Source organism: Ranitomeya variabilis, chromosome 1 (assembly GCF_051348905.1).
Source record: "Ranitomeya variabilis isolate aRanVar5 chromosome 1, aRanVar5.hap1, whole genome shotgun sequence".
In the NCBI taxonomy this organism is placed as follows: domain Eukaryota; kingdom Metazoa; phylum Chordata; class Amphibia; order Anura; family Dendrobatidae; genus Ranitomeya; species Ranitomeya variabilis.
In genome coordinates this window covers 11658661-11682911 of record NC_135232.1, presented here as the reverse complement: position 1 = coordinate 11682911, position 24251 = coordinate 11658661, and the positions used below count along the sequence as shown (strand labels likewise).

General features: G+C 48.9%; 1 protein-coding gene across 4 annotated transcripts in view; it reads left to right on the top strand.

Annotated features, from left to right (window-relative positions):
- LOC143793520 (uncharacterized) overlaps positions 1-24251 on the top strand; it is a 349323-nt gene that overhangs the window by 315006 nt on the left and 10066 nt on the right. For 3 of the 4 annotated variants that reach the window (XM_077280562.1, XM_077280561.1, XM_077280560.1), the window contains 7 exons: positions 2826-2972; positions 3290-3469; positions 10283-10406; positions 14303-14400; positions 14479-14557; positions 14664-14761; positions 14883-14997. In XM_077280562.1, the coding sequence (XP_077136677.1) occupies positions 2883-2972; positions 3290-3469; positions 10283-10406; positions 14303-14400; positions 14479-14557; positions 14664-14761; positions 14883-14997 (784 nt within the window). In that variant the 5' untranslated portion in view covers positions 2826-2882. Of the gene's footprint in view, positions 1-2825; positions 2973-3166; positions 3470-10282; positions 10407-14302; positions 14401-14478; positions 14558-14663; positions 14762-14882; positions 14998-24251 lie in introns of those variants that run through there. The other variant, XM_077280558.1, reaches the window with a different exon arrangement.

Here is a 24251-nt window from a genome sequence, read left to right as displayed (position 1 = left end):
TGTAGATGTGATCGGAGCCTTAGTTACAGGATCCATCGGTCGTGGTCGGTGATGTCTTGTAGATGTGATCGGAGCCTTAGTTACAGGATCCATCGGTCGTGGTCGGTGATGTCTTGTAGATGTGATCGGAGCCTTAGTTACAGGATCCATCGGTCGTGGTCACTGACTTCTTGTAGATGTGATCGGAGCCTTAGTTACAGGATCCATCGGTCGTGGTCGGTGATGTCTTGTAGATGTGATCGGAGCCTTAGTTACAGGATCCATCGGTCGTGGTCGGTGACGTCTTGTAGATGTGATCGGAGTCTTAGTTACAGGATCCATCGGTCGTGGTCGGTGACATCTTGTAGATGTGATCGGAGTCTTAGTTACAGGATCCATCGGTTGTGGTTGGTGACGTCTTGTAGATGTGATCGGAGCCTTAGTTACAGGATCCATCGGTCGTGGTCGGTGACGTCTTGTAGATGTGATCGGAGCCTTAGTTACAGGATCCATCGGTCGTGGTCGGTTACATCTTGTAGATGTGATCGGAGTCTTAGTTACAGGATCCATCGGTCGTGGTTGGTGACGTCTTGTAGATGTGATCGGAGCCTTAGTTACAGGATCCATCCGTTGTGGTCGGTGATGTCTTGTAGATGTAATCGGAGCCTTAGTTACAGGATCCATCGGTCGTGGTCGGTGAGGTCTTGTAGATGTGATCGGAGCCTTAGTTACAGGATCCATCGGTCGTGGTCAGTGACGTCTTGTAGATGTGATCGGTCCCTTAGTTACATGATCCATCGGTCGTGGTCGGTGACGTCTTGTAGATGTGATCGGTGACGTCTTGTAGATGTGATCGGAGCCTTAGTTACAGCATCCATCGGTCGTGGTCAGTGACGTCTTGTAGATATGATGGGAGCCTTAGTTACAGGATCCATCAGTCGTGGTCGGTGACGTCTTGTAGATGTGATCGGAGCCTTAGTTACAGGATCCATCGGTCGTGGTCACTGACGTCTTGTAGATGTGATCGGAGCCTTAGTACAGGATCCATCGGTCGTGGTCGGTGATGTCTTGTAGATGTGATCGGAGCCTTAGTTACAGGATCCATCGGTCGTGGTCACTGACTTCTTGTAGATGTGATCGGAGCCTTAGTTACAGGATCCATCGGTCGTGGTCGGTGACGTCTTGTAGATGTGATCGGAGCCTTAGTTACAGGATCCATGGGTCGTGGTCGGTAACGTCTTGTAGATGTGATCGGAGCCTTAGTTACAGGATCCATCGGTCGTGGTCGGTGACGTCTTGTAGATGTGATTGGAGCCTTAGTTACAGGATCCATCGGTCGTGGTCGGTGACGTCTTGTAGACGTGATCGGAGCCTTAGTTACAGGATCCATCGGTCGTGGTCGGTAACGTCTTGTAGATGTGATCGGAGCCTTAGTTACAGTATCCATCGGTCGTGGTCGGTGATGTCTTGTAGATGTGATCGGAGCCTTAGTTACAGGATCCATCGGTCGTGGTCGGTGATGTCTTGTAGATGTGATCGGAGCCTTAGTTACAGGATCCATCGGTCGTGGTCGGTGACGTCTTGTAGACGTGATCGGAGCCTTAGTTACAGGATCCATCGGTCGTGGTCGGTAACGTCTTGTAGATGTGATCGGAGCCTTAGTTACAGGATCCATCGGTCGTGGTCACTGACGTCTTGTAGATGTGATCGGAGCCTTAGTACAGTATCCATCGGTCGTGGTCGGTGATGTCTTGTAGATGTGATCGGAGCCTTAGTACAGTATCCATCGGTCGTGGTCGGTGATGTCTTGTAGATGTGATCGGAGCCTTAGTTACAGGATCCATCGGTCGTGGTCGGTGATGTCTTGTAGATGTGATCGGAGCCTTAGTTACAGGATCCATCGGTCGTGGTCGGTGATGTCTTGTAGATGTGATCGGAGCCTTAGTTACAGGATCCATCGGTCGTGGTCACTGACTTCTTGTAGATGTGATCGGAGCCTTAGTTACAGGATCCATCGGTCGTGGTCGGTGACGTCTTGTAGACGTGATCGGAGCCTTAGTTACAGGATCCATCGGTCGTGGTCGGTAACGTCTTGTAGATGTGATCGGAGCCTTAGTTACAGGATCCATCGGTCGTGGTCACTGACGTCTTGTAGATGTGATCGGAGCCTTAGTACAGTATCCATCGGTCGTGGTCGGTGATGTCTTGTAGATGTGATCGGAGCCTTAGTACAGTATCCATCGGTCGTGGTCGGTGATGTCTTGTAGATGTGATCGGAGCCTTAGTTACAGGATCCATCGGTCGTGGTCGGTGATGTCTTGTAGATGTGATCGGAGCCTTAGTTACAGGATCCATCGGTCGTGGTCGGTGATGTCTTGTAGATGTGATCGGAGCCTTAGTTACAGGATCCATCGGTCGTGGTCACTGACTTCTTGTAGATGTGATCGGAGCCTTAGTTACAGGATCCATCGGTCGTGGTCGGTGACGTCTTGTAGATGTGATCGGAGCCTTAGTTACAGGATCCATCGGTCGTGGTCGGTGACGTCTTGTAGCTGTGATCGGAGCCTTAGTTACAGGATCCATCGGTCGTGGTCGGTGACGTCTTGTAGGTGTGATCGGAGCCTTAGTTACATTGTCATATTCACTTCAGAATGAGTGGCAGAAATCCAGAATCCAGGGCTGCAGACGTCCTCCTTTTTGGTAACTCTATAAGTCCAGAAAAATCAGCACGTTTTGGCCTCACAATGCCTTTATCTAGCCATATAAATAGAGATACAGTATATGCATTCTGGATCTCACGTTATATTGTCCCTTATATTTTCCACATCTTCTCCTTCATCATGAAGACCCCGGCAGGACGAGATCCCTCCAGCTGATCCAGTGCTCATCCCTCCTCCTCCTGAATGACCCCGAGGATGGACGAGGACAGGGATGAGACCACCAGAAGATTATTCCACTTGGCCCTGGAGATCGTCTCCCTGCTGAGCGGAGAGGTAACTCCTCTACATTTCTATCAGCTTTATTGTGTTCTGTGACAAGTCCGACATCGGGAGGAGGAAATCCAGAATAGAGAGAAGGATTCTTTCCTGTAAGAGCAGTGATTGTGTGGAGCTCTCTGCCCGGAGGAGTTGTCATGGGGATTCCCTATAAGAGCTGTAGAGGGGCCGGGATGTCTGTCCGGAGGGGAATAATATTCCCGGTTATGGCCCCAGATTACTGGAGACGGTTATTGATCCCGGGATTTCTACTGATTGTCAGATCTGGAGTCGGGAAGGAATTCTTCTCCCTAAGTGTCTCTCTCCATACACAGGAGTACACAATAGTGAGGAAGACACCGGGGGACGGTGTGACTCCCATCATCCATCTCCAGGAGTCAGGAGGGCGGAGCCCGGGCCCCATCACAGAGCCTCCCCCGCACTCCCTGCTACATGAGAGGAACAAGAAGATCCTGGAGCTCAGCAACAAGATGATTGAGCTGCTGAGCGGAGAGGTGACTGCTGAGACATTATACAGGACGGCACTGGAGGATTCTGGGTGATGAGCGGAGAGGTGACTGCTGGGACATTATACAGCACTGGAGGATTCTGGGTGATGAGCGGAGAGGTGACTGCTTGGACATTATACAGGACGGCACTGGAGGATTATTTTTTTATTATTATTATTATTATTATTATTATTATTATTCATTTATATAGCACCATTAGTTCCATGGTGCTGTACATGAGAAGGGGTCACGTACAGAGCTATAGATATTGTTTTCAGTAAACAAATTTACAATGACAGATTGGTACAGATGGGAGAGGACCCTGTCCTTGCAGACTTACATTCTAAGGCAGAGGTCATGTTTTCAGGATTTCCTTAGCGTTCCACAAAGTGCTGGACTCATTCTGTGCAGGTGATTAAATTATCACCTGTGCAATACAAGGAAATCCTGAAAACATGCCCTGTTGGCGGCCCTCGAGGAATGCAGTTTGACCTCTGTTCTACGGGATAATGGGGAAGAGACAAAAGGTGGGGGGAGCGGCAGCTCGGGTGGTTGGTGAGGCGGCAGAATGGTTATTGCAGGCTGTAGGCTTTCCTGAAGAGTTGGGTTTTCAGGTTCCGTCTGAAGAATCCGAGGGTGGTTGATAATCGGACGTGTTGAGGCATGGAGTTCCAGAGGATGGGGGACATTCGTGAGAAATCTTGGAGGCGGTTGTGTGAGGAACGAATAAGTGTGGAGGAGAGTAGGAGGTCTTGGGAGGATCGAAGATTACGTGAGGGAAGATATTGGGAGATTAGTTCAGAGATATAGGGAGGGGACAGGTTGTGGATGGCTTTGTAGATCAGTGTTAGTAGTTTATACTGGATACGCTGGGGAATTGGGAGCCAGTGGAGGGATTTTCAGAGGGGAGAAGCAGGGGAGTAACGAGGAGAGAGGTGGATGAGCCGGGCAGCAGTGTTGAGGACAGACTGGAGTGGTGCAAGAGAGTTAGCAGGGAGGCCACAGAGGAGGGTGTTGCAGTAATCGAGGCGGGAGATGATGAGGGCATGCACAAGAGTTTTAGTAGATTGTGGGCTGAGGAAGGGACAGATTCTGGCAATATTTTTGATATTGAGGCGACAGGAGGTGGCAAGAGTTTGGTCGTGCGGTTTGAAGGACAGGGCAGAGTAAAGAGTTACCCCGAGGCAGCGGATTTCAGGTGCCGGTGAGAGCATGATGCCATTTACCGTAATAGATAGATCAGGTAGGGGGGGATACGTGAGATGAGGGAAAGATGATGAGTTCGGTTTTGTCTACATTGAGTTTTAGGAAGCGAGAGGAGAAGAACCAGGGCTACCACTAAAAATTTCAGGGCCCTATGCTGGCAACATTTTCGGGGCCCCCTTGAGACTCCGCCCAGGCTCCACCCTAGCCCCGCCTCCACCCCTCGAACTGTCCACAGCAGCACCGCTCTCTCTTGGAAAAACTCCACTTCTCACCAATCACACATTAACAGTTCCCATCACCAGATCACACATATAGCCGGCAGATTTTGTTTTAGCCAAAAGATTTTTTAAGCCGCCACCATAACATGGTAGACACTTTTGGCCGGGCCCTACTCTACTGTAACCTACTAAATATTTGTTAAAATATGCAATACAATTTAGGTATATTTTTATTTATTTTTCAATTTTTAAAATGACCAATAATATCACATACAACTAACAAATACCACCGCACCATGACCAGACCACATATTACCACCACAGTGATCGAATAATATCAAATACAGGGAACAAATACCACAACACCATGTCCAGACCACATATTACCACCACAAAGTGATCAAATAGCACATACAAGGGACAAATACCGCAACACCATGACCAGACCACATATTACCACCACATAGTGACTGAATACTACAATACTGATCAGTAATAATAAAAAAACAATACTATCACCATCACTGCCATTATACCCAGGAGATCTTTGCTTAGTATGCAGTGTCTGTGTACAGGTAATACAGTGATCACTGGTGACATTATACACAGGACCTCTGTATATAATATACAGTGTATAGTGTCAGTGTACAGGTAATAGTGATCACTGGTGGTATTATACACAGAAGCTCTGTATATAAACAGGTAATACAGTGATCACTGGTGACATTATACACAGGAGCTCTGTATATAGTATACAGTGTATAGTGTCAGTGTACAAGTAACACGCTGACTCACCAGTGACGTCTCTAGGTGAAGTCCTTCATCTTTGTTTTTCATCTTTCATCCAGCACAGACCGCCATCACTTCTTCCAGCCAGGGTTCGTCTCTAACACAGTTATCTTGAGCTCCGCTTGCAGAACATATTACTTAATTTTTCCCAACTTCTACATTACACCACATGAAGAAAAAAAGGCGACAGGGTCACTCTACACAGTTAAAGAACCCCTCCCCCCCCCATTTAAAACAGTATCCTCAAAAAATAAAATGAATACATGACTGCAGTAATATCCCTTAATTAGTCCCTATGGTAATAATATTCCCCATCCTGGGCCCTGTGTGTCTCATTCCTTGCTCCCATCTGTCTCCATCGTATCCATCCTGCCCCATGATCCAATCCTGCCCCCATGTCTTTCATTCTGCCCCGTATCTCCATTCTTACCCCACCTGTCTCCAGTCCTGCCCCCAGTGTGTCCAGCATTCTGCTGCCAGTGTGTCCAGCATTCTGACGCCAGTGTGTCCAGCATTCTGACGCCAGTGTGTCCAGCATTCTGCCGCCAGTGTGTCCAGCATTCTGCCGCCAGTGTGTCCAGCATTCTGCCGCCAGTGTGTCCAGCATTCTGCCGCCCAGTGTGTCCAGCATTCTGCCCCCCAGTGTGTCCAGCATTCTGCCCCCCAGTGTGTCCAGCATTCTGCCGCCCAGTGTGTCCAGCATTCTGCCCCCCAGTGTGTCCAGCATTCTGCCCCCCAGTGTGTCCAGCATTCTGCCCCCCAGTGTGTCCAGCATTCTGCCCCCCAGTGTGTCCAGCATTCTGCCCCCCAGTGTGTCCAGCATTCTGCCCCCCAGTGTGTCCAGCATTCTGCCCCCCAGTGTGTCCAGCATTCTGCCCCCCAGTGTGTCCAGCATTCTGCCCCCCAGTGTGTCCAGCATTCTGCCCCCCAGTGTGTCCAGCATTCTGCCCCCCAGTGTGTCCAGCATTCTGCCCCCCAGTGTGTCCAGCATTCTGCCCCGCAGTGTGTCCAGCAATCTGCCCCCCAGTGTGTCCAGCATTCTGCCCCGCAGTGTGTCCAGCATTCTGCCCCCCAGTGTGTCCAGCATTCTGCCCCCCAGTGTGTCCAGCATTCTGCCCCCCAGTGTGTCCAGCATTCTGCCCCCCAGTGTGTCCAGCATTCTGCCCCCCAGTGTGTCCAGCATTCTGCCCCCAGTGTGTCCAGCATTCTGCCCCCCAGTGTGTCCAGCATTCTGCCCCCCAGTGTGTCCAGCATTCTGCCCCCCAGTGTGTCCAGCATTCTGCCCCCCAGTGTGTCCAGCATTCTGCCCCCCAGTGTGTCCAGCATTCTGCCCCCCAGTGTGTCCAGCATTCTGCCCCCCAGTGTGTCCAGCATTCTGCCCCCCAGTGTGTCCAGCATTCTGCCCCCCAGTGTGTCCAGCATTCTGCCCCCCAGTGTGTCCAGCATTCTGCCCCCCAGTGTGTCCAGCATTCTGCCCCCCAGTGTGTCCAGCATTCTGCCCCCCAGTGTGTCCAGCATTCTGCCCCCCAGTGTGTCCAGCATTCTGCCCCCCAGTGTGTCCAGCATTCTGCCCCCCAGTGTGTCCAGCATTCTGCCCCCCAGTGTGTCCAGCATTCTGCCCCTCAGTGTGTCCAGCATTCTGCCCCCCAGTGTGTCCAGCATTCTGCCCCCCAGTGTGTCCAGCATTCTGCCCCCCAGTGTGTCCAGCATTCTGCCCCCCAGTGTGTCCAGCATTCTGCCCCCCAGTGTGTCCAGCATTCTGCCCCCCAGTGTGTCCAGCATTCTGCCCCCCAGTGTGTCCAGCATTCTGCCCCCCAGTGTGTCCAGCATTCTGCCCCCCAGTGTGTCCAGCATTCTGCCCCCAGTGTGTCCAGCATTCTGCCCCCAGTGTGTCCAGCATTCTGCCCCCCAGTGTGTCCAGCATTCTGCCCCCCAGTGTGTCCAGCATTCTGCCCCCCAGTGTGTCCAGCATTCTGCCCCCCAGTGTGTCCAGCATTCTGCCCCCCAGTGTGTCCAGCATTCTGCCCCCCAGTGTGTCCAGCATTCTGCCCCCCAGTGTGTCCAGCATTCTGCCCCCCAGTGTGTCCAGCATTCTGCCCCCCAGTGTGTCCAGCATTCTGCCCCCCAGTGTGTCCAGCATTCTGCCCCCCAGTGTGTCCAGCATTCTGCCCCCCAGTGTGTCCAGCATTCTGCCCCCCAGTGTGTCCAGCATTCTGCCCCCCAGTGTGTCCAGCATTCTGCCCCCCAGTGTGTCCAGCATTCTGCCCCCCAGTGTGTCCAGCATTCTGCCCCCCAGTGTGTCCAGCATTCTGCCCCCCAGTGTGTCCAGCATTCTGCCCCCCAGTGTGTCCAGCATTCTGCCCCCCAGTGTGTCCAGCATTCTGCCCCCCAGTGTGTCCAGCATTCTGCCCCCCAGTGTGTCCAGCATTCTGCCCCCCAGTGTGTCCAGCATTCTGCCCCCCAGTGTGTCCAGCATTCTGCCCCCCAGTGTGTCCAGCATTCTGCCCCCCAGTGTGTCCAGCATTCTGCCCCCCAGTGTGTCCAGCATTCTGCCCCCCAGTGTGTCCAGCATTCTGCCCCCCAGTGTGTCCAGCATTCTGCCCCCCAGTGTGTCCAGCATTCTGCCCCCCAGTGTGTCCAGCATTCTGCCCCCCAGTGTGTCCAGCATTCTGCCCCCCAGTGTGTCCAGCATTCTGCCCCCCAGTGTGTCCAGCATTCTGCCCCCCAGTGTGTCCAGCATTCTGCCCCCCAGTGTGTCCAGCATTCTGCCCCCCAGTGTGTCCAGCATTCTGCCCCCCAGTGTGTCCAGCATTCTGCCCCCCAGTGTGTCCAGCATTCTGCCCCCCAGTGTGTCCAGCATTCTGCCCCCCAGTGTGTCCAGCATTCTGCCCCCCAGTGTGTCCAGCATTCTGCCCCCCAGTGTGTCCAGCATTCTGCCCCCCAGTGTGTCCAGCATTCTGCCCCCCAGTGTGTCCAGCATTCTGCCCCCCAGTGTGTCCAGCATTCTGCCCCCCAGTGTGTCCAGCATTCTGCCCCCCAGTGTGTCCAGCATTCTGCCCCCCAGTGTGTCCAGCATTCTGCCCCCCAGTGTGTCCAGCATTCTGCCCCCCAGTGTGTCCAGCATTCTGCCCCCCAGTGTGTCCAGCATTCTGCCCCCCAGTGTGTCCAGCATTCTGCCCCCCAGTGTGTCCAGCATTCTGCCCCCCAGTGTGTCCAGCATTCTGCCCCCCAGTGTGTCCAGCATTCTGCCCCCCAGTGTGTCCAGCATTCTGCCCCCCAGTGTGTCCAGCATTCTGCCCCCCAGTGTGTCCAGCATTCTGCCCCCCAGTGTGTCCAGCATTCTGCCTCCCAGTGTGTCCAGCATTCTGCCCTGGGCCCCCCCCCCCCGGATCCGCACGTCAATAGTGTTGCCGCAGCGCCGCTAAGGGCCCGGTTTAGCCTGCCGGTAGGGGCCCAGTGAGGCGGGCCCCCTCTGCCTACCGGGCCCCATGCGCCATTCAGGGCAGTAATGCCTTGATGGCAGCCCTGATGGGAACTGTTAATGTATGATAGGTGAGAAGTGGAGTTTTTCCAAGAGAGAGCGATGGGACTGTGGACAGTTTGAGGGGTGGAGCGTGGAGGCAGGGCTGGGGTGGAGCCTGGGCGAAGTCTCAAGGGGGCCCCGAAAAATTTGCCAGTATGGGGCCCCGAAATTTCTAGTGGCAGCCCTGGGCAGTGGTCAACTGTGTCGAAAGCAGAGGACAGGTCGAGAAGGAGGAGGATGGAGAACTGTCTGTTAATTTTGGCTGTTAGAAAGTCATTAGTAATTTTGGACAGAGCAGTTTCGGTGGAGTGGTGGGGGCGGAAGCCAGATTGGAGGTTGTCAAGGAGCGAGTTAGATGAGAGGTGGGAGGAAAGTTGAGCAAACTGGAGCAGTGATATAGGGCGATAGCTGGGCATAGCAGTTGGGTCAAGGTTAGCTTTTTGAGAATGGGTGTGATGGTGGCATGTTTGAAGGCAGAGGGGAAGGTACCAGAGGATAACGATAGGTTGAAGAGATGGGTTACGGCAGAAATGAGCATGTTAGTGAGGTTGGGGAGCAAGTGGGAAGGGATGGGGTCAAGTGCACAGGTGGAGAGGTGTGATTTGGAAAGGAGGTACATTCTCCTTCAGTGATGTTGCAGAGGGATGTTATTAGGGAAGAGCAGTGGTCTGGTATATGGAGTGGTTGGGGTGGTGGAACAGTAAAGGTTTGCCTTGTTTGGTTGATCATGTTTTTGAAGTAGGTGGCAAAGTCCTCAGAAGAGATGAGGGGAGTTGGAGGTGGCAGTGGTGGGCGGAGGAGAGAGTTAAATGTGCTGAACAGATGTTTATGGATGATGAGCGGAGAGGTGACTGCTGGGACATTATACAAGATGGCACTGGAGGATTCTGGGTGATGAGCGGAGAGGTGACTGCTGGAATATTATACAGGACGGCACTGGAGGATTCTGGGTGATGAGCGGAGAGGTGACTGCTGGGACATTATACAGGACTGGAGGATTCTGGGTGATGAGCAGAGAGGTGACTGCTGGGACATTATACAGCACTGGAGGATTCTGGGTGATGACGGTGTCGCTGTTGTCAGGTTCCTATAAGGTGTCAGGACGTCGCTATCTATCTCTCCATGGAGGAGTGGGAGTATCTAGAAGGACACCAGGATCGGTACCAGGACGTGATGATGGAGGAGCTCCGGCCTCTTACACCACGAGGTGAGAAGCGAGGCTCCTTGTTGGCTCCGGTGGATGTGATGACGTCTCTCCGGCGTCGTCCTATAATAGATGAGTTTTCTCCAGACTTGCTCTGGTTTTCTCTACATTTTCTCCGTCTGACAACAGCTTTCATTTCCCTGATTATTTTCTTCTGATCTGTGAGTCGCGGTTTCTCCGCTGTCGTCACGTCTTCATCAGTCTTGAGTCTTCGTCCTCGGCGGCTTCTTTCAGAATCTTTCTCCTTCCTTAGAGCATCGGTCACATTTTCTCTGCAGATGTCCCGTCCTTCTGTCCGTTCTCTCCTGTGACTTCTTTGTTTCCCTAAGGGTACCGTCACACAGTACCATTTACATCGCTACGACGGCACGATTCGTGACGTCGTAGCATCGTATGATTATCGCTCCAGCGTCGTAGACTGCGGTCACACGTTGCAATCACGGCGCTGGAGCGATGCCGAAGTCCCCGGGTAACCAGGGTAAACATCGGGTTACTAAGCGCAGGGCCGTGCTTAGTAACCCGATGTTTACCCTGGTTACCAGCGTAAAAGTAAAAAAAAACAAACAGTACATACTTACATTCCGGTGTCTGTCCCCGGCGTTCTGCTTCTCTCCACTGTGTAAGCGCCATAGCCGGAAAGCAGAGCGGTGACGTCAGACGTCACCGCTGTGCTCGCTTTCCGGCTTGCCGGCGCTCACAGTGCAGAGAAGCTGAGACGCCGGAGGACAGACACCGGAATGTAAGTATGTACTGTTTGTTTTTTTTTACTTTTACGCTGGTAACCACGGTAAACATCGGGTTACTAAGCACGGCCCTGCGCTTAGTTACCCGATGTTTACCCTGGTTACAAGCGAACACATCGCTGGATCGCTGTCACACACAACGATCCAGCGATGTCAGCGGGTAATCAAGCGACGAAAAAAAGTTCCAAACGATCTGCTACGACATACGATTCTCAGCAGGATCCCTGATCGCTGCTGCGTGTCAGACACTGCGATATCGTAACGGTATCGCTAGAACGTCACGAATCGTACCGTCGTAGCGATCAAAATGGCACTGTGTGACGGTACCCTAAGTCTGTCGTGGATTGTTACTCAGCAGAGTCGGGGTTAATTTACAGGTGATTTTCCCCCTAATCCGCTGTCTCTCGTCCGTCCCTCAGAATCTCATCATCGGTCGTGGTCGGCGTCCGGCTCCTCCTTCTTGGCTGACACTTGTGTGCCCCATGGGAAATAAGATATGCAAATGTCCTCTCCCCAGATACAGAGAAGGGTCTCTAGCGCCTCCTATAGGACGCAGCAATCCTAGAAATCTATATCAATGTTTCAGCCTCATCCTGATGGGGCAAATTTCCATTTTTGCATTTTTGTTCCTCCCCGTCCTCTATTGAGACGTTTGAGATCTTGTGGTTTTTTGCATCATGGATTTTTCATTTTACCGTATAATGTGCTGAAAATCAGGAAAAAAATTCCTGATGCGGTGAAACGGTTAATAAAAAAAATTCATTTCCACATTTATTTTTTGTTTTTTTCTCTGCATTTATTGGGCGGTAAGAACCACCTCGCTGTGATTTTCCGGGTCTGTTATGGTGACACCAATCTTGTGTGTGGTTTTATAGATTTCCTGCATTATAATATCAGCCCTTTCCCTGAGACCGATCTCTTTATCTTCCGTTATCGGAGCGGTGTGACGGCTTCTCTTCATGAATGCAGCGCTGACCTTTTGGGATCATTTTGGGGCATCTGTGACTTTTTGATTGTTGTGTTTTCATTGCTTTTTTGTGGTGTTTGTGATGTGTTTACCGTGTGGGATAAATCCTCATGTGACAATGACAAACATGTTTGTTGTAACATTTATTTTTTTGTTCTAATTTTTGGAAATAAAATAAAACTAATGGGGACTTTAACCTGAGATCCTGTTCATACCGGACGTCATAGGAAAACCTTGGTGGCAGAGACAGGGGTCTTCTGGAGGCCACAGACGGTCATAGCCGGCTCTAATGCTGAGCTGGCTGTCAGTCATAGTCGGCTCTAATGCTGAGCTGGCTGTCAGTCATAGCCGGCTCTAATGCTGAGCTGGCTGTCAGTCATAGCCGGCTCTAATGCTGAGCTGGCTGTCAGTCATAGTCGGCTCTAATGCTGAGCTGGCTGTCAGTCATAGCCGGCTCTAATGCTGAGCTGGCTGTCAGTCATAGTCGGCTCTAATGCTGAGCTGCCTGTCAGTCATAGCCGGCTCTAATGCTGAGCTGGCTGTCAGTCAGTGCCGGGGCCGCAGTAACAGCCGCCGCTCTCTATACACTGAGCGGTGACTGTAGCTGCTTCAGCCGAAACTTTATGACTGCAAGCCGAACGCTGCCGAGTGGGAGTAAAGATAATTTCCTCTCAGTGCTGACACCGGGCAGGTTCAATATGTTATTAACCTGCAGGTTAACCCCATGTCTGCAGGTTGTTAGCATCATTTTACATGACAGGTTCCCTTTAAATGGCACTGTCAGGCTGTCAGCAGCAGTAAAGTGGTTAAACAGCAGGAATCTGGGCTCGCTCCACAGACGCACACCTGGCCTCCTCCATGCATGAACACCAGATATCAGGAAGGGGTTAACGAGCCTTTTACATGATGTCAGAATGTCCGGGACGGGGGTCCTAGCCTCAAGGGCTCAACGACCGCAAAATTTCAGGGGGTCCGCTCTTGCTCTTCATGGGGTCTGACCAGAACGATATAAGTGGGATGGTGACGCAGGTGTTGGCCCCGCAGGGACATCGGGCCCCACAATGGTGATAATAATCAGTGGGCAGCACGGTGGCTCAGTGTTTAGCACTGCAGCCTTGCAGCGCTGGAGTCCTGGGTTCAAACCCCACCAAGGACAACATCTGCAAAGAGTTTGTATGTTCTCTCCGTGTTTGCGTGGGTTTCCTCCGGGTTCTCCGGTTTCCTCCCACATTCCAAAGACATACTGATAGGGAATGTAGATTGTGAGCCCCAATGGGGACAGCGATGATAATGTGTGCAACCTGTAACGCGCTGCGGAATATGTTAGCTCTATATAAAAAAAATAATAAAGATTATTATTATTCCGTAAAGGGTTGTTTGTTCAGATGAATATGTATTCTGGGGCTTTTCTGTAGAATCTGACCAGACAATCTCTCCACAGCTCCCCGTGTTCATCAGTAAGCGCCCATGACCCCGGTGCCTGCTCTCTAGTTGTCCTCTTATATTACACATTGATCTGCACTAACCGCTGCGTACCGGGGGCTCCCCACAACACCATCTTCGGGTGCACTTGCTGCCTATTTTACTCTTTATATTGAGGAAGATGTTGAGATTTTTCTCTTTTTAAAAAAGAATAAAAATGCAGTAACTCATCTATTAATAGGAGGACGGCAGGTTCTCTCCTCTTAGTGATCCCAGAGGATCCTGTCCAGGAGGGAGGCCGTGTCCTCATGGTGACCTCATGAGCTCTCAGAAAACAATCACTGGTAAATGGTAACCGTCCTTCCCCCAATCTCCTTAACGATGAATTAGGAGAGAAGAAACCGCTGGATAGAAATGTGGCGCTTTCTCCAGCTCCTCTGTGGTTCCATCCCTGGTGGAGAGGGAACTTGGAGAACTTGTGTTTCTTAGTGCGGCTCCTCCATCTGACTGATGAGGGTCTTCTCTGTCCCCCTCCTCAGGGTCCTCATCCTCCGGGTGCAGAGCAGAGAACATTAGGCTTTGGCCTCGCTGATTATCATTTCATACTTGGGGCCCACAATATGCTGGGACCTCGGTACCGGTGGTGAGGAGCACAACAATGTAATTTAGTCCCTGATACATAAACCTAGAACCCGTTTCTGAGAGACGTGTCTCATATATAGACAGATACACGGCAGGTCATGTATTCAGTCTGTGTGTCTCCACAGATGGATCCAGGAGGAGAAATCCACCAGAGAGATGTCCCCGTCCTCTGTATCCCCAGGACTGTCCGGAGGAGGATCACAACATCCCGGAGGATCATCAGGTAGATGACACTGAAGCCCCCACAACATCTGACCATGAAGTGATGGGACCTGAGCTCATCTTACATTTTTCTTTTTAGGGTGAAGATCTGATTGATATTAAGGTTGCAGTTATACATGGAGCTCAAGAGGCGATCGCAATATGGGCCGATCAGCAGGGTGAGGAGGGGAGACAGTCATGTCTGTTCTGTGGTCACCAACTACTACTCCCATCATCTCATCATCACATGACACAATGTATTCCATCACTGTGTGTCTCCTACAGATGGAGTTGTGGAAATAAATCCACCAGAGAGATGTCCCCGTCCTCTGTATTCCCAGGACTGTCCGGAGGAGAATCACAACATCCTGGAGGATCATCAGGTAGACGGCGCTGAGCCCTGTACCGGATCTGTATATGGGGGACATTTCTGATCGAGGTCATAGATGTCACAGATTTTGGTGGTTTCTTGTGTTGTGCTGATTGTTCCATCTGATATATCAGGAGGAAGATCCGACTAAGAATAAAGTAAAGGATGAGACAGAAGAAGCAATGACGAGGGGGGATCAGCCGTGTGTGAGTGACGGGAAGGAGGAGATTCCGGGAGATGTTTCCACAGGTATGGAATAATGACCGGCACATGATGATGATGACCAGCATGCGATCATGATGATGAGCAGTGTGTAATGATGATGATGATATCCGGTATGTGATAATGATGACTGATGTGTGATGATGATGACCGGTGTGTGGCATCTCCGGTGTAGCGAAGCTTTATCCGCTGTCCACATCACAGCAGAAGTGTCCGTTGATGGCGCGGCTGATCCTGTGGAGTCCTGCGGTGCACCGATGAATAACGGGGCCGCCTTCACACCTCTTCTTAATGATTTAGGAAGCACAGATTTATTTTTTTTTTAAATTCGTTTATTAACCAGAAAGTGAAAATACACAACATACATACTTGTGTTCATTAGCATTACAGTCAAATAAAAAAAAAGTGTACATTATATATATGATTGAAAAATCTCAATTTATGCTCAACATATCTTTTACTCCATTTGAACCATATAATCCTGTTATGGAGTCATAGAAGATTAACAGTCATTGAACCAAAACTACAACTGAATCCTACTAACTACTTTCCTGCCGTTTAACAACAAGCTCACATCTTCCCTTGCCTGACATCTTGAGAAATTTGACACTTTGCGTTAACGCAGTAAACCATAAGCCTATAAGGTGAGGTGAGAGGAGTTCCATCCGCTCCAAATTTTCTCAAATTTATTTGGGCATACTCTGTTTTGATACAGCGTACGTTCATACGGAATGACCGAATTTACCAGTTCAACCCAGGCTCTGAGGGAGGGGCATGAACCCCCCATCCACCGCATTGCCACCACCTTCCTTGCCAAAAAGAGTGACTCCCGCAAAAAAATCCCAACATGATGATCCCAGGTCTCCTCGTCCCACACCCCAAATAGACAAATTAATGGTTCAAGAGGAATAGGAGATAGGACTATGGAGGAGAGTGGTGATATCACCTCCCTCCAATATTGACGGATAATGGGACAGCTCCACATCATGTGGATAAAATCTGCGTCTGGTGAATGACAATGCATGCATTCCGAAGATTGAAGTCGACCCATCTTAAAAAGTCGTGTGGGAGTAAAATACGATTGATATATTATGTATAATTGTGTCATTCTATTATTGACCGACGGGGATACCTTAAGTGGAGACTCTAAAATTTCCTCCCATTCATCGTCTTGTGTATCAGGGATGAGTCTCTCCCACCTCCCCTTGATAAGTCCCATAATTGATCCCGTCCCCACCGACAACATATAGGTATATAAAGAAGAAATGAGGCCCTGGGGTCCCTGGGATTTGAGGATTCCTATCAGAGGTAGAGACGAGATTGTGCGGCCCATGTCCACCCCTCTCATATATGACTGAAAAGCAGATCTTAATTGTAAGTAACGAAAAAATTGGGATCTTGGAATATCGTGCTTAGACTTCAATTGTTCAAAGGACACAAACGTTCCGTGGTCATAGAAATCCCCCACCGAGGTAACATCATACACCACCCAAAAATCAGTGGACGGGTGGTAGGAAGCACAGATTTAGTTTTCCTTTACCTTTTTTAATATTCCTTCCATCCTTTCCATCCATATTTTTCTTCCACAAGCCCCGTGCTGCCATATAAATGACTGAGCTTGTGATCCAGACGGAACCTCTGATGGAAGATTCCCTATAATAAGGCAGATAGAGACACTATGGACGCCATAGAATCGGTGATCCGGCGATATCAAGCGTGCATAAAAGTGCTGTTGGCCACAGTTTTGTGCATCCTTGAAGAAACGGACAACACTGAACAAAGGCTAGACAGTAACTGCTGCTTCATTAGTGATTGGATCCCTCGAGGTTTCGTCTGGATCACGTATTTTGTATATTTAGATGGAAACCCCGATGTAAGTGCTCAGTGTAGAGCGCAGGATAAATGTGAATCAAAATGCTTTTTAAAATGTTCCCAATAAGAGCTTCATCTCAATTCACTCCCGAATCCAAATACCCCTTCCTCCTGGGCCCCATATTGTGCGTAAACCGCAGGTAGCGTCCATATATTTGGCATTTCTGCAGCAAGTAGAGACCGCTTAATTTACAGGATGGCGTCTCCACAAGCGCAAGCTGGGCATAATGTATGGGCACTACAATGTACAGGCATTACAAGGTACTGGCAGTACAATGTCCTGGGTGCTACAATGTACGAGCACTACAATGTACTGGGCACTGCAGTCTACTGGGCATAATGTACTGGGCATTACAATATATGGGCACTACAATGTACTGGACTCTATAATGTACTGGGCCCTACAATGTACTGGGCACTACAATCTACTGGGCACTGCAATGTACTCAGCACTACAGCGTACTGGGCACTACAGCGTACTGGGCACTACAATGGCATATTTGCATTTTCACTTAGCAACATCCACTGCTGCTTGATTCTGGAGAACACCCATGGTAGTCCATGAGCCAAGAACCAAATTTGACGATATCGGTACCAAGCGGAGTGACTAATTCTCTTTGGTATTTTTAGGTAGATGCATGTCTGTAGTTTATTTTTTTATATGATAGCCCTTACATATACGTAGCTTATTAACCCCTTCAGCCCTAGGCCTATTTGTACCCAAGTGCCTAAGCCAATCTGACCTGTGCCACTTCATGGGCTAATAACTTTGGAACGCTTTCACCTATCCAAGCCATTCTGAGATTGTTTTCTCGTGACATATTGTACTTCACGTCAGTGCTAAATGGGAGTCAATATATTTTACCTTTCTATATAAAAAAATGCTAAATATTCGGAAATTTTGGAAAAATCGGCAATTTTTTAACTTTGAAATTCTCTGCTTTTTACAAAAATACTGATACCCCCCATAATAGTTATTAATTTACACTCCCCACATGTTTACTTCATATTGGCATCATTTTGAAAATGAAACCTTATTGTTTTACGACGTAATAGGGCTTATAGTTTTATGCGCAATTTTTCACATTTACAGCAAAACCCACTTTTCAAAGGACCAAGTCACTTCTGAAGTCACTTTAAGGGGCTTACATAACAGAAACCACCCATAAATTACCCCATTTTGCAAACTACACCCCTCAAGCTGTTCAAAACTCATTTTTAAAAACTGTTAACCCTTTAGGTGTTCCACAGGAATTTTAGCATGAGCCAAGAACCAAATATGACGATATCGGTACCACCCGGAGTGACTAGATGTAGTATTTGTAACAAAATTTAATCCAAGTTATGTAAATACACACTGAACATGTCATGTGCATATATATATATATATATATATATATATATATATATATATATATATATATATATATATATATATATATATATATATGTTACTCCATAATATCTTCAACATCGGACTCTGAATCTGACTGTTGTTCTACTGGCTCGTCTTCAGTACCCTTGTTCTGGCATGTCTGTAATCTGCACATGTCTGTGCACTTCAGGCCATTGCTGAGGCAAGTACACTGAGGAAGTTCACATGACCGCACACACTTGCAGGACAGTAGCTGTATAATAGCTTCTGGTGCTGGTGCCCCTTGCATCCACTTGACAACAAGCTTTCCGTCGTTATCTATCATCCAACCGCAGTCTGTTGGGTTTGCAACCCATGGCTGGCTCTGCAGACTTCTCCTCCAGATCGCAGCCTGGTAGTTTGCACGCAGTGCATGCATGAAAAGGCAGTCCTGGCAAGGAGGGAGTTGACTTGACTCTACCACTCCACGTCTGGCACAGAACAGCTGATAACGGAGCCTGTTTACCTCAGTTGTTTGGGTAGTTGGCAGGTACATGTGGCAGGTGATTTCCTGTAACTTCTCAAAAAGTTCGGTAGACACTTCCCATGAACGACCAACTTCCTGAAAGGCATCCTGGTATGTCTTGTTCATCTTCAACTGCTTGAGTGTCGTCATCTTCCCACGGCCAGCGAATGCACTGACGGTGTCACAGCCTGTAAATGCATGCATACCAATCAATGAATCACATACGCTGCCTCCCAATGTTCGGCTCAGAGTGGTGATATCCAGGAATCTTGTCCGGTTCTGTGTACCGCATTTCTGGAACAGGTGGGATGGGATTTTGTGGCACATGCCCAGACACAGGACCATGACATCAGTATCCTCCGAAGTGATGATGACCGACTTGTAACCAGATTCTGCTGCATGAAGAGCATGGAGAAGGAGGCGTGTGTCTGCTTCTTCTTGATTTGACTTAAGGTCAGCAGCCTCTTCCCACTGTTCTTTGGTGATCTTAAAGCAGAGCTGCTCACATGTGACATACAGCTCCTTCTCCTCAAGCTTCTCCCTGTGGTGTTTCGCCTTCCATTCTTCTACCAGAAACTTTATGAGACTTGCCTTGTTGGAGGAACTACTTAGAAGCTTTTTCCACTGCTGGATGTTGTGCCCATGTTGAATGTTCTTGAAATGGATCCCTGTGCCTTCATATCTGTTGACTCTTTCTGTATCTTTGATGGATGTCTCCTTGTAGACGTCAAAGACAATATCAATGCGCTTGCTCTTAGCACCCTCATGGATAGCGCGACTCATTGCTGTGCCTGCTAGCTGGCCAAATGTTGCATTGTTTCCCTTCAGTTTCTGAACCAGGCTCATCCCATCAATGATGGTTGCAGAGGGCTCGGGGATCACTTCTGCAGGACGAGCATTCCTCTCCAACTCCCTTGCGAGGGCAGCCTTGTTGGTCTTGCGGATAGACCCATCACCATTGGCAAGTGCCCATGGCAATGGACCCAGGGGATGAGTCAAGACATCACTCATTTGTAGCTTTCTGTTCTCAGCTACAAGTATCATCTGGCCAAATAGGTTTCTGTCAGCCTTCAAAATTACCTCCTTGCCAAGACCTTGTCTGCGTGTCTTCATTTGGATGTTAGAGAACGTTTTAAGTTTGTTCTTCGTCATCTTGTCATGAAACAATGTAGTTGGCTTATCGGTACCCAAACGCTCATCCTTGAATGTTTGATATGCATCCTCTCCTATACTGTATGCCCCTTGAAGGTCTTTGGCTACATCTGGTGGTGCTACAGTCGCTGTTGACAAACTGATAAGTTCACCATTATGCTCTTTGTTGAAGGGGTTCACCCAACCTGTCTCCAGCAGTTGAACGAAAGATTGGACATCGGCTTCATCTCTTCTAATCCTAGACACCTGTAGGTCTGAATGGCTGAAGTCAGTATATTGTTGGCCTACCAGGGCCCTCAGCTGCCTCAAGTACATACTGCGGTACTCTGATGTCAGGTAGAACCTGGAAACAGCTCCAACTTTGAGGCTGAAGCCTTTTGTGCCCCCTGGTGTCTGGGTGTCTTTGTTGATTGTCTCTTCAATGGTCTGGTCCACAGGAATTCGTCCAAAAGGATTCTTGCTACCGATCTGGACCGAAAAGCCACCTTGCATGAAGTATTCATGGACCTCTGGGTGTTCTATGGGCAGCCGAGACATTGTGGCATAGTAATAGGTTAGGTATCGGGCATAGTTGACCTTGTCATAGGCAAAACACCATGGTATCATCTGTCGGATTGCTCCTAGGTGAAGCATCCAGTTGCCTTCTCTTGAAGCTCGAACCAGGGCCAGCATGGTCTCGACCATGTCCAAGTATGACATCCAGAATGCTGAGAGTTGTTCATTTCTGAGGGTCTCAAGATAAACTTGAAAGAGCTTCAGGGTAAGTGTGCAAGATTCATTATCCAAGAGCTTTTCGAAGGATCCCTGCGACACACTGATGCGAAAGTTTGTGATGTTCTTCAGTGTTTCATCCAGATGGTGAAGGTCCCTTGCATGGTTTTCTTCTAGCCATGGAAGGAAGTTTTTCCATGCAAGCCTCATAAGTGCTTCATAGACCAGCTTGTGTAGTCTCACTGCTCTGTTGTACCTCCGGCCGTCCATCACTCCAGACACTGATCCTTCAGCGATTACACCGGATTCAACACACAGATCTCTAAGGCCTGCATCCTGAAATCTGTTCCCTATGATAGAGAGGAGATTACAGATTGTGTGGAAGACACCCATTCTAATTATAATGTTCTTGAACTTCTCCTGTTTCCAGATAACCTCGGCAGCTTTGGCATAGAGTGCTTGATCAAACACACACACAATTCTGTTAAGCTTCAGGGTCTGCATGATGGCATGTGTTTGCTCCAAGACTTCATTCACAGTGGACATGGCTGTTGCAGGAGCATTGATAGTGGGCAGGTAGTAAAATTTGCACTCCAAAAGTCATTTGGCGCTCCTTCCCTTCCGAGGCCTGCCGTTCCCCAATACTGCAGTGTACGACAACATATCGGGTGTTGTTGTGTTCGGGAGAGATTGGTGAACAAATAGTGGGGTGCATTTTTTGCTGGTACACCTCTTAAAAATAAAAAAATGAGCCTAAAATGACACCTTCATGTAAAAAAATGCACTTTTTCCATTTTCTCAACCAAGTGTTTCCAACTACTGTGAAACACTGGTTGGGTCAAAGTGGTCACTATACCCCCTAAAAGATTCCTTGGGGGTGTAGTTTCCAAAATAGGGTCACTTTTTGGGGTTTCCACTGTGGGGGTACCTCAGGCAGCCTTCAAATGTGACATGGCCCCCTAGATTTCTTCCAGTGAATCCGCCACCCAAAAACCACATAGCGCTCCTTCCGTGTTGAGCTGTGCTGTGTGCCCATACTTTAGTTTACGAGTACATGTGGGGTGTTTCTATAAACTGCAGAATTAGGGTAACCAAGTTTGGGTTTGCCGTTAACCCTTGCTAGGTTGCAGGTAAAATTGGATTACAATGTAATATCTGGAAAAAAAATGAAATTTTGAAATTTCGCCTTCATTCTGCTAAAATTCCTGTGGAACACCTAAAGGGTTAACAGTTTTTAAAAATGAGTTTTGAACAGCTTGAGGGGTGTAGTTTGCAAAATGGGGTAATTTATGGGTGGTTTCTGTTATGTAAGCCCCTTAAAGTGACTTCAGAAGTGACTTGGTCCTTTGAAAAGTGGGTTTTGCTGTAAATGTGAAAAATTGCGCATAAAACTATAAGCCCTATTACGTCGTAAAACAATAAGGTTTCATTTTCAAAATGATGCCAATATGAAGTAAACATGTGGGGAGTGTAAATTAATAACTATTATGGGGGGTATCAGTATTTTTGTAAAAAGCAGAGAATTTCAAAGTTAAAAAATTGCCGATTTTTCCAAAATTTCCGAATATTTAGCATTTTTTTATATAGAAAGGTAAAATATATTGACTCCCATTTAGCACTGACGTGAAGTACAATATGTCACGAGAAAACAATCTCAGAATGGCTTGGATAGGTGAAAGCGTTCCAAAGTTATTAGCCCATGAAGTGGCACAGGTCAGATTGGCTTAGGCACTTGGGTACAAATAGGCCTAGGGCTGAAGGGGTTAATAAGCTACGTATATGTAAGGGCTATCATATCAAAAAATAAACTACAGACATGCATCTACCTAAAAATACCAAAGAAAATTAGTCACTCCGGGTGGTACCGATATCTGGCCCGGCTCATGGACTATGGAGTCAAATACATCACTGAACCTGTGGATAAATTCCCAGAGGGGTGCAATTTAAAAAATGGGGTTACTTAAGGTCAATTCTGCTCTGGTAGCACTTATGGGTTCTGTATATGGAGTTCGCAAACTATTCTAGGACGATCTGCCCTCCAGGAGGGAAATAACGCTTCTTTCCTCCCAAGTCTCACCGTGTGGCTACGCAGTACTGCACAGCATCATATGTGGTATTTTCACGTTCAGCAGAAATTTTGTAACAAATTATGTGGTCATTTTAAAAGCTACAATATAATGGTAAAAATGTAACTTTTTTCCCCACAGTTCAATGGTATAACATTTTGTGAAACCATAACTCTAGATATATTCCTTGAGGGGTCTAGTTTCTAAAATTGGGTCAGTTGTGGGGGGTTTCCTCTGCTTAGGCACAGCAGGGGCTTTGCAAACGTGACGTGGCATCCGCTATCTATGTCCGATTTTGCGCTCCAAAAGTCAAATGGTTCTTTCTTTCCGACCCCCGCCATGCGCCCATACAGTAGTTTCCCCCCACATATGGGGTATCTGTGTACTTAGAAAATGCACCATACAATTTGTTGCACAATTTCTCCTGCTTTTACTTTTGTGAAAATTAAAAGTTTGGAGCTAAAGCAAAAATTTTTTGGTGGAAAAATAAAAATTTTATTTTTTTTTCCTTCTACATTCTATTACCGTATTTTCCGGCGTATAAGACGACTGGGCGTATAAGACGACCCCCCAACTTTACCAGTTAAAATATAAAATCTTCTTAAAAGTCGGGGGTCTTCTTATACACCCTATGTCGTCTTATAGGGCCGGTGAATATGTGCCTTTTGGGGGGGGGGGAGTGATCCTGATGACGAGGGGGCGTCTCACAGGAAAGTAAGTATCCCCCATTACCTTATCGTAGCGGTGCAGCGTGGGGGTCTCAGTGCTGGGAGTGGCGGCGGCTGCTGTGCTCTGGTGCGGCGGCTGCTGTGCTCTGGTGCGGCGGCTGCTGTGCTCTGGTGCGGCGGCTCCTCTTCTGTGTGGGGCCTCTGTGCTGTGGGGTGGCGGTGGCGGCGGCATATCTTTATCCAGTTGGGGCTCCTCCGGCATCTCCTTAGCCCTGGAGGCCCCGCCGCAACTCCATCGGTGCAATGCAGCGGCCATTTTCCCGGAGGCAGCTCAATAGGTGCGATGCGGTGGCCTCCGGGAAAATGGCCGCTGCTCAGATTCAGATCTCGTCCCGAAATCTCGGGACACGAGATCTGAATCTGAGCAGCGGCCATTTTCCCGGAGGCCACCACATTGCACCGATGGAGTTGCGGCGGGGCCTCCAGGGCTAAGGAGATGCCGGAGGAGCCCCAACTGGATAAAGATACGCCGCTGCCGCCGCCACCCCACAGCACAGAGGCCCCACACAGAAGAGGAGCCGCCGCACCAGAACACAGCAGCCGCCGCCGCTCCCAGCACTGACACCCCCACGCTGCACCGCTAGGATAAGGTAATGGGGATTACTCACTTTCCTGTGAGACGCCCCCTCGTCATCAGGATCACTCCCCCTCCCCACCCACCATATACACCGGCGTACAAGACGATTCCCGGCGTATAAGACGACCCCCGACTTTTAAGAAGATTTTCGGGGGTTAAAAAGTCGTCTTATACGCCGGAAAATACGGTAATTCCTGTGAAGCACCTGAAGGGTAATAAACTTCTTGAATGTGGTTTTGAGCACCTTGAGGGGTGCAGTTTTTCGAATGGTGTCACTTTTGGTATTTTCTGTCAC